General features: G+C 37.0%; 1 protein-coding gene across 7 annotated transcripts in view; it reads right to left on the reverse strand.

Moving 5' to 3' along the window:
- SPAG16 (sperm associated antigen 16) overlaps positions 1-11,232 on the reverse strand; it is a 695,163-nt gene extending 683,931 nt beyond the window's left edge. For 5 of the 7 annotated variants that reach the window (XM_016150047.2, XM_016150046.2, XM_016150050.2 and 2 more), the window contains exons 1-3: positions 10,683-11,232; positions 1,313-1,359; positions 89-184 (exon numbers count right to left, since the gene is read on the reverse strand). In XM_016150047.2, coding sequence (XP_016005533.2) covers positions 89-184; positions 1,313-1,359; positions 10,683-10,875 — 336 coding nt within the window. In that variant the 5' untranslated portion in view covers positions 10,876-11,232. Of the gene's footprint in view, positions 1-88; positions 185-1,312; positions 1,360-10,640 lie in introns of all 7 variants that reach the window. The other 2 variants (XM_016150048.2, XM_016150049.2) reach the window with 2 other exon arrangements.

Below are 11,232 nucleotides of genomic sequence, written 5' to 3' on the forward strand. Positions count from 1 at the left end.
GTACCTGAAATTTAAATGACTTTCAAAACTTCCCATAAAAAGTTATCACTGCTAAACTATAAGCTATGGTTGTATTCAAAATGCTCACCAAAATTTGAGTATCTGTAGCCTGTTCTTGAACAATTTGAATTGCTTTTGCCAGATCTTCTTCACCTTCTGGAATGCTAAAATTGTCATCTGCTATCTAAATCACAGAGAAAGAAGAGGATAGAAGGGTTAGCAGAAGCATAAAAATACCTTGTTTTATTTCAGAACTGATTTTTCCTCACAAAACAAAGGATCAAAGAAATATATTTTATGTAAGACACTATGTCATTTTGAAGATTATGAAAAATGGATAACTAACAAGCAGGCAGCTTTTTGCCTTTTAAACATCACTCAATGTTACTTCCAATAAACTTGATATTAGCTTATGGATAACTGCTTTTATCTAGAATGACAAATTTAAACTAAAAAGCCACTGACAAAAAAATGTGAGACCATCTAAAGGCCACCATTTTCTCCTCATTCTAGATTTTCTCTCCCATTACTTTTTCATAACTACTACTACAACTGCAACTCTCTATTAAAAAACACCTCACTGTCTGAATGTTAAGCTCTTGGAAGAACATAATCAACTCTAATTATGATATTAATGATAGTTAACACTTATCATATGCTTCTTATGCACTGATCAGTTTTAAGCCCCTTACATTTAACTCATTCGTTAATTTCATATGCTATGTGTTAATATTATCTCCATTTTACCAGCAGTAATAAAAAGCCTATGTTCTTTGTTCTTTCTCTTGCTTGCCCAGACTATAAATTGCCAGGCTTCTAGCCACAGTTTCATTCACAGCTGTTGTCATCTAGGAGTGACTCTATCCTCCAAGCCTCACAAGTAATGATAGATCCCATCGAAGCAGCGAGTTAAAGTAACCACATTAGACAGAAGTACAGCTAAGCTGGAAGGAAGCATAGAATCTGAGTTCCAGCTAAGTAGTGGAAATTTGGGAAATCCTGCCGAGAACAGACTGGATAACGGGGAATGCCTGCTGGGCAGAACACAGTCTGTAGTATCGGTCCACAAGGCAGGTGGTGATATGGAGCTAACACTGAGGAATGATTAATAGGAAATCAAAAAAAAGCTACACTTATTAACCAATCTAAAATTTTAAATACAAGTTTTACACCTCACTCTTAACCAGCTGAAACTAAATTCAGTTGAAAAACCAGCATCGTAGGGTATGAATGAATGGATGAATGAATGAATAAAATATTTAACAAGAACAACCATGATGAATTTACAGAATACCTAATATGAACAAATTACCTCTTCATATTCATAATCATCTTCAGATGCTTCAGTTATGGTGACCTCTGAATATCTTGTTAAGTTTTAATCTCAAAATATGTGGAATAAAATGATTATATTTAAAATTGATTTGACCTTAAAATAGAGTCTTAGATCCAATTATCTCACCAAGTTGGTAAATATGTGTAATTAAGCTACTTAAAAAAAATTTCTCTTCCCATAGGGCTTATAAATATAGGTTTTATAATAAATTATTTTTAATCATTAATTTAAATTACTGTTCTACATAACCCAAACCCATGAAAAACTATATTTGTCCACTATCTAATGATTTCCAACATCTTTCAAAAAAAGCTTACAAAAATGTACATAGTATCATAAAATAATATAAATTAGAAAGAGATAAGGAAAATAATGGACAGGAAAACTATGACAGTAAGTTTTTCCAATTTATCTAAAACCACACTAAATTTTCCAGTGCTCTTGAGTCATTCACAAGGCAGTGTGATTTCTTTATTTGGATTAAGGTATTACAAATGAAAAAGAAAGCACACAATTACTTAAATATAAGTAAAAAATACATTTGAAAGTTTTCATCAATGATATTGAAATCTTCATTTTTCTTATAAATATTTCTCAATTGTACAATTAAATTCTCTTCTCAAGAAAAAATGGCCTAATTTTTAATCAAATATAAACCATACAGCCATAACTCAGTAGCTCATAAATTATCAGGAAATATGCATTAAAATATCAACAGAAATGATTCTAATAAAAAATTCTAACAGCATTGCTATAAGACTTTTAAAGGTACATTATTCTAATAATAAATAAAAACTTCAAGATAAGTTCTTTCATTGACTGGTAGGTTTACTTTTTTTTCTTCAAATGTATGGACGTGGTTATGTCAAGTTTACAAAGTATGAAATTCAACACTTTAATCCACAGTAATGGTTATAAAAGTCAAAGATGAGATTAGCCTAATTTTCATTTTGCTGCTTATTATAAGAAATTATCTGTAATTCTGTCTCCTAAGAATTAGCTGAAGATGCATATAACAACTTGCATTGTTTGTAGTAAGAACTGATAACACTCACATAGTACTTAATAGAAGCCCGACGCTGTCCTAAGGGTTTTACATGTACGAACTCATTTCATCCTCATCCTACCTACAAGACTGGAACTATTATTATCTCCATTTTACAGACAGGACTCAAAGGCACAAGGTTACTTAACAAGTACCTAACAGTGTTGTGAATCAGCCCAGCAGTTCAGGTTTTACTACACTATACTACCTCCCCTGTTCTGTCCGTGTAAATACTGGAGGTCTTTGCCAGTTCGCTTCCACACAGTTCTAAAACTCTGAAGATGGGTAATGCATTCTTGTTATTCAGCCCCATCATAAGCAACAGCTCTGTAATGTTTGTCTTATCACTTGAGGAGACACTTAAGCCTAGTTCAGTGATGACCAAGCCCAGGAATCAGAAACCTGTCAAGGGGTATTTTATTGACAAACATGGCCGTCTCTCCTAATAATATGAAAAATAATTTAGGCTATAAAAAAAACTAGTGAAAAGTAGGTTAAACATCCAAAATAAATTAAAAAAAAAAAAAAGTTGCACACCTGAAGTCCTTCCCAAAACTTCTGAACTCACCCAGATTGAGTACCCAGATTGAGTGTGAAGTACCTGCCTTTCACTATCTTACCTAAAGTACTTCCAACATTTGCCCAAAGCTCAGTTGCAAAACTATTTCAATACTTTAATGCATTGCTTATGTCAGAACCTCACTTCTGGGTTCCAAATCTGTATTTCTTAAATTTATTGCTGTATAACAAACTCCTCAAAACTTTGGGCTTAAAGAAAAACAATAAGCAACCATTATCTCATAGTTTTTGTGATCAAAAATTTAGGAGTGGCTTAGCTGGAGGATTTTGATTTGGTGTCACTCATAAGGTCTCAGTTGAGATGGCAGCCAAGGCTACAGGCACTTTGGAGACTTAACTGAGACACCAGGATCCACGTCCTGATGGCTCACTGATGTTGGCTGGCTAGAGGTCTCAGATCTTCCCCCATGTCGGGGAGGATCGGAAGTCACACATCATCATTTATTTAATACTCTCTGGTTACACAGGCTGACCCTCTTCAGTATGTGAGGGTACTATACAAGAGCATTTATACCAGGAGGTGAGGACCACTGGGCATCATTTTGGAGGCTGGCTACTGTACCACCTTACAGAATTTCAAGAATATTAAAAGAGTTAACATATGTAAATCATTTAGGGTGTGCAGCTTATAGTAAATGCTATACAAGTGTTTGTTGTTATTTTCTTTGTTCTAGAAAGAGATGAGTACCTGTGGTGAAAGTCTCCTAAGTCTCCCATGGCCCTGTTCCCCCATGCATTAAGATGAATGGAGAAGATATTTTAAATCTCTCTCCTTCTCTAGATTTATATTTATCTGACATATTTTCACTTAATGAGATAAAATTTCCCAGGTTCAGCTACAGGAAGTCAGTCTCTATTTTATGGAAAAGCAGGCCCCCTTCTGAGAAACACCCACTAGAAGTTGATTTTGTAAGCAATCACTTGTCATTAAGTCTCCAGAAAATCAATGCCACCCTTCATAACATAGTAAATTTCAGAAAAAAGTAAATATTCTGTAAAGTTTTAGATAGACTTTATAACTGTAAATGAACCAATGCTGACAAGATTATTGTGAGGAAAAAACATGAAAGTAAAGGTTGCTAAACATAGCAATATAGAGAAAAAAGTGATTTTTCTCTCAAAGCTTTAGAAATAACAAACACCACCTGTATACCCAGAAAATATTCTAAGCAATTGATTTTAATCAATAATAATATATTGTTTCCCTACAATCAAAAGAGATTAAGAAAAAATAACTACCATTTTATAAAGCTTAAAAACTATTATCAAACAGATCATAACCATATTTATTCTCCTAACCTTATGAGATCAAATGGCAGATATAGTCATTTCTATGTTGGAAAAAAAAAAAAAGAAAATGAATCAAAGACATTAATAGATTTGTCCAAAGTCATATAGCTATGAATGACAAAAACAAGTTTCTTGAATGCAAAGGCCACGAATTTTCTACTATACCATGCTGTTTCTAAAGTCACACAATAGGAATATGCAATTTTTGCCAATATCCTAAATAATGAATTCTCACCTATTTGTTTTTCAAACTCTCAAGTGTTATATTACCAACAGCTAAACCAAATCATTTAAATAGCTCAATGAATAGACCTTAAAGAGGGAGAAGTATAAAAGGGCTACAGACCAAAAGATTAAATTAACCAAAGGCAAAGATTATAGCGACAAAAGGTGAGGAAAAGGACAAATAACCCAAAATAGAAACCAGTATCCTCCTTGATTGACATTTTCGGTCTCCACAATATGATCTGAACAGAAAACCTTCACAGAAGCAACTCAGTTGAAATGTGATGTTGCAGTGTTACTGAAGAAATAGATGTACTTGGCACGTTGTTGGTATGCATCTGTCTAGCTGTCTAGCTGGCTAACCACACATGGACACACACAAATGAATCCCAAAACAATTCTGTGGCAGTTTACAAATATGCATCCAGTACAAAATAAAAAAATAAATAAATATGGAAATTAGAAGAGAAAGGAAAATAGTAGAAATAAGATAAAGGTAAAGATGCAGTACACACCATAGGCCTCATGAATTCTTTTAAACATAACCCACAGGTTTGCCTCTCAGCTTCCCAGCAGTCAGGATGAAAAGGGGGATATAATCAGATACCAATTCAATATCCATCCAGTGAAAACGGATAAGATTCTCAGCAGATATACAGCAATTTCTGCTTCCAAAGCAGGAAAGAAATTACACTCATAGGTTCTCATGAAGAGAACACTATGGACTGTACAGATATTGATCTCCTTGGCCCTTGGGACAACCAGAAAGACAGCATGAAACGGAATCTCACAGAATACCATGTGCAAAAAGCACTACTTCAGAAGCAATATTGCCAGAGTAGAAATGTGCAATTCATCAGAACTTCCTGGAAGAGAAAACTCTTACTCTAGTTCTACTTTTACTGGGCAACTTCCTCATCTGTAATCTAGTATTTTAGGTGATCCTATTCTCCAGGAAATGTCCATATGATTAAACTGGTCACAGCTCTCATGCAAAGCTATTTTTCCATGGCAGAATAAGAAGCCAGCAGTCTGGCTTAAAATCAGTTTCTTTATGCCAAGCTGACTCTGAGCCCCTTACAAAACCCTCCTCCCAATATTCACCTAGTATTCCTTCAAAGAACATCACTGAACTCCAGTTCCAAAATTCATTTTTTTCCCACATGTCTATTCCCCTCAGATATGAGTCTTGCCTTTCTGCCTATTTGAGCTTGACTTGACCCTTAATACTATGCCTGGTTTTCTAGCCAGCTCTTACCCAGAGCACTGTTTGTGGCTCCCCTGTCCTCCCTTGTCTGCAGCCATAGCCTATAGTCCCAACTATTTCCAGGCCACGTTTTGTGTCCTAGAGTCATAGCCCAAACTGAGACCAAGGGTCCCACTCCTTCCCATCTCTACTTGTACTAGAAGGAATTTAATAGGATTTGAGTTTGCATAGTGTAAATCAGTTCCCTGGCATCTATTCACCATGGGTGAACTAACTGGTACATCTACACTAGCAGAATCTTCACTAGATCCTGACCTTCTAGATCTTACCAGAAAGTAAACCAATATATATCCACACTGGAACTGCCAGGCAGCCCTCAATCCACCATTGTACTGCAGAAGACACAACTGCGGGAAGCTTCAAGAAAGTATTGCAGCCAGTCTAATGCAACAGAGCTTGAGATGCCAGTTGGTATGATGTGGTAACAGACAAGGCTCTGCAAATGGACCACAGCCAGAAAGAAATAAATTTTGGATATGAGCAGCATACGAACTTCCTCATACACTGGTCTCTTCTACTACTGTATTTGTAGGTAGTGATCACTGCCAGCAGCAGCATCTTTATAAAGAACTGGAGTGAAGCATACAGCTAATTATATTTTACATGATTTCCCAAAGCTACTATAGACAGAAATTGCTTTGCAATTTTTGTCATCACTGCAGAGCCAATGTACACAGAGGCAATCTAAAATCTAGTCTTGATCCTCCATGATCAACATTTTACCTAATGAAATAAAAGTACTGTAAATAGCAGTATCACAGTCATGTTCCCTTTCTTAGAAATGCCAATTTAACTAAATAAAGTGAACTGAATAATATAAACCAAAGACAACAAGTAACTGGCATGCTTGTTCCTGCTTTTCCCGTTGTTGTTTGCTTCCTGCAGTCTTTCCCACCAAGTCTTCATGAGGTTTCAGAATTCTTATTAACACCACATTCCAGGAAGCCACTACTATTTCAATAGTATTGCCAAGAATGGAAATTTATTGGCCACCCTTGCCCTAGTTAGCTACTGTACATATTCTGTCTCTGAAACTGAAAAATAACTTTCTTTCAACATGTAAGATTCATAGTTCTCACAGTTGGTGCTGATGTTTTCCAACTTCTAAGCCAGGAGAGCCGAACATATCAACTCTATATATTGTACCCGTATCTGAAAATATAAAGGTTAGAGGTTAAGATATTTGTCTACAGCCTTGTTACTCCATTATAGTTCTTACCAGTAGCACCTGGAAGCTTGTTAGCAATGCATAGTCTCAGCCCTAACCCAGACTTACTGAACTACAATCTTCATTTAAAGATCCATATCTTTAATTTACATGCACACTAGAGTATGACTAGAGGACAAAGAACAAAGCACATAATTTATTCTGTCCAAATAGCCTAACTCTGGGGTTACATGGCTCTTGGTCTAGATTCCACATTCAGATTTTCTATCCTTTTTATCTGACTATATGTAGACTTCAACTAAGCACCCATGGGCAAGTTCAGTTTTGCAATGATAATAAGACATACACTACTTGAGTACATAATGATTATTAAGGATTTTATAAAGATCTTCTTGCTTAATACTATAAACATTCCAGAGAAGTAACATAAGAAAAAAAATGTACAAAGGAATAATAAAATATTTTTAGATGACAAAATTTCTTTAATTAAAAACAAAGTTATCAGTGGATATTACTACTGCAATGAAAGAATGGCTAGGGATGTCACTTAAAAAGACAAGTAGGTAACTTAAGTGTCAGTTTAGCGTGAGTACCATAATTTAAGACTGGAATCCTTAATTTTGTATTTCCAGAAACAGTTGGCAATGGGGCTACATTCAGATTTATTAGCCTCAAAGGTCTGGCTTAACTCAGCCCTCAGAAATTGCTGTTGGGATCAGAGAACACCTTTTCATTGGCCAGCAATCTTATGTCCATGATCTAAGCCAAATTCTTAGTGTTAGAATGCCTATAAAGACGATCTAATAATCAAAAGCTAGTTAGGGAAGCAGAGAATCATCCCAAATGGAGGTAGATAAAAGTAAAAACAAACAAAACAAAACAAAACAAAAACGCTTTGGGTGCTCCACTTTCCTAGAGTCCATGTAGTCATTACTCTTCATTGAACAAGGGCCTTCTCTAGTCAAGTAGCAACAAAATCAATTAGGTGTTAGCTTTCTTAATACAAATCTTTTCAGCCTGCATCTCTCAAGTGGAATTAGGCACTCCCAAATGTCTACAGCCACACATTAATAGGCAGCCCGTAGTCATTACTACAATTGAAAGCCTTGCCCAAGCCATATTGATTTCTCATCGAGGATTCATTCACAAAAGACAAACAACCTTCTTTACAAATTCAAGAGACACCTACTTGGCCCTTAACAGATCATGCAGTAAAATTCTAGCCTTCTATTTTACAATGCTGCAAATCCTTTCTTATGAAGAGTTCTCCAGAGGAGTTATGCACTCCATGACTAGATTTCTTAAAGTTCTAGAGATAGCTATCTAAGAACTATCATCTATGTTTGTATCTCATCTTATGGAAGTTCGAAACAAAAGCAAGGATATTGTGAAAAACTTCTGAAGAGAAACAGGTGGCACTGTTAAATCCAGGAGGTTACAAGGCAGGGGTGTTGCAGGGGTAAATCTTTTTTCCTAAACACGTTTTCTAAAATGTTGTCAAGAACGTGGGGCCTTTACTCATGAAGCCTTCCCCTCATGGTGGATCCTGGCTGTTTCTGGCTTGGGCCCACATTTGTCTGTACATGTTCTTTATGTCTAAGTGTTTAAAAGCAAAAGGTGATTTCCTGAAGAGTTTGAGTCAACCTCTTTCAAAGCCTTACTCGATATTGATAGTTTGTTGTCTAGTGTTCCAGGAGCATCTGTTTGGTCATAAATAAGGGACATCCAAGACCAAACATAGTAGATTAAAAGTGATTAAGTGTATGAACAAAGTAGAGAACATCAGACTACTGATTCATTTATGCATATTATAACTTTTATTTATCCACTGCAATAGCTCAATTAAATTACCTGCGAGCTAAAGACTTTAAACCCAAGAAAGTTTCACTTCAGCAACTATCATAATTGCTTTAAGAAACAATGTCAAACAACATTATACAGTCAACTCTTAATTATGCATGTTAAGAGAGCCCAGGGATACAGAGATAATTGACATTCAGAAGTAATCCTCAAACTCCATTTTAACTAAGAGTTAAAGCCTCTCCCATGACTAAACCTCTTACCTGAACGCTGCATTGAATATAGGAAAATTGACTGGTTAAATGTTTAGTTTTGTTATTCCCTGACTACTCTTTGGTTGAAACCCAAAATTGCAATCAGTCAAGCAAAAGAGAGATGAAAGAAAAGCAAAAGGGCTAGATAATCACAAACTGGAAAATGAACTCTAATTACAGTTGCTTATATTTGCAAATGTGATTATTTAGAGAAGTCTTTGTAAAATAGGATTATTGCAAACTGCTCTATGTTGGCAGTTGTGAATCAGTGACTTCCCTGCCAATTTAAGTAAACCTGATTTTTCCCTGCTGAAAGTTGTGCTCTATTGGAGTCCCACCATTTATTCCAAAAAAAAAAAAAAGTTGGCAAAAAGTTACCTCATTGTGTTGTCTCATGTTAACAATTAAACTGTGTTACAGAAATCATTTTAATGTAGACAAAAATGTTAAAATGACTGGTTATCATTCACTAGCGAGGACACTGGGTAACTTTATACTTGATGCAGATAAGCTCTGAAAGAATTATTGACTTGTCTTCTAAAAAGAAATATTACTGAAAAAAGCTCGTTAGAACTATTAAAAAAAAGTATAAAACTTCATTTAAGACATTAAAGCACCTACATATTTCATGCAAATTGATTTCCAACTATTCAAACTTATATACCTGTACAAATCATGTTTGCTCAAATAAAATACTCCTATTTTCTTAGATCTTTTCAACTAAGTTCTTCAAAGCTCCCTGTAGCAGGAATGTGAACTGAACCTGAACCAGGACAGGTTAATCAGTTTGCAAAAGCTCACGAAATGAATCAGTGTTGGTCTTGAATTAAAGCTGGAGTGATTATAATTGAACAAAATAATATATACAAAGTAATTTTGGAGTTTGATATGTTGAAGAATAAACAGATAAACCATCTCCCTCCTACCTGTCTGAAGAAAGGAGTAGGTTATCTTTTTTCTCATAAACTCTCCCCATCTCTCCAATACAATTAATCGATAAGCCTAAAGGAGAGAAACTCAAAAGAAATAGTGAACTCAATTATCCACACACGGTTATTCAATTATTCTGGTATTTCCACTGATAATCGCTCATTATCTGTCTTTTTCCCAGCAGCACCTCTCAGCCTTGTCAGCCCACCAGGATATCATTTAACTATTAAAAAAAAAAAGTAATTATTATTATTAAATAGCCACAATGGAAACTACCCAGGAAGTTGATGCTACCGAAACAAATCATTTAAGCATTGGTCACGAGTTGGATATGCTGAGCTTCAGCTCGTTAAAAGCCAGAGGTAGAGGTATTTCCCTAATCTCTTTTCTCTATTTAAATTTGTTCCAACGGTATTCTGGACGCTTGGGGGGTTTATTTAGGAAAAACACTAAGCGAAGGGAGGGTTAGATCAATTTCTTGTGCCACCTTCCCATAAAACTTCTATCCAAAGTTTACGGAGTGGTTACTAAGCACGAGACTCCTAAAGGTCTTTCAACTCTTCTTCCAACAGGAACGCGGCAGCCTAACACTAACAGGCGAAAAATTCACTGGTCCGTACGAGGGGACCGCGGTGGCAGAGACGCCACCTTAATGACCAACAGGTGTCTAGCCAGCTCGGAGGCCCCAAGCCTCAAAGGGCGCCCCCCAGTGGGAAGCCCGCGCTCTCGCCCCCAATGCCCGTTACCAGCGCCGGCGCCTGCAAGCTGCGCCTGCTCGGGAAGGATACGCTCCAGGTAGTAGGCGCCCTCGGCGGCCACCGCGTCTGCGGTCTCCCCGGCAGCCGTCAAATTCATGCCCAACGCTTCTTCCAGAACCCGCAGGGGCGAGGTGGGCACCCCTTGCTGAGAAGCCATCAGCACTGGTCCGGACCCCACCCCGTCCCCAGGAGCAACTTCGAAGGCGCTTGCCGGAGACCCCATGCAGCTCTCGCGAGAGCGAGACACTTCCTCACCCCTCCCACCAGGCCAGTTTCTGGCTTGGAAGGGCTGCCCCAGCCCTAAGCGTTGGTGCCCCCTCCGCTTCCTAGGTTACCACGGCAACGCCGTTGCCTAGTTACCCTGCGAGCTCGGACGCGGCTCCTGGAGTGGATGAGATAAGATGCAAGGAACAGTTGGCTTGGCTTACATACATTTTCTAATAGATCCAGCTGGTTTTCCTTAGTTTTGACCCTAACATTGTTTCCTCACTTTATTTTCTTTCCTAATCTCCCCTTCCCTGGTTCTTACATGCTCATCATCACTCTCCGGATTTTAGATATGTGTACATCCCCAGCTGTC

This window comes from Rousettus aegyptiacus, unplaced genomic scaffold (genome assembly GCF_014176215.1).
Source record: "Rousettus aegyptiacus isolate mRouAeg1 unplaced genomic scaffold, mRouAeg1.p scaffold_m13_p_2, whole genome shotgun sequence".
Taxonomy (NCBI): Eukaryota; Metazoa; Chordata; class Mammalia; order Chiroptera; family Pteropodidae; genus Rousettus; species Rousettus aegyptiacus.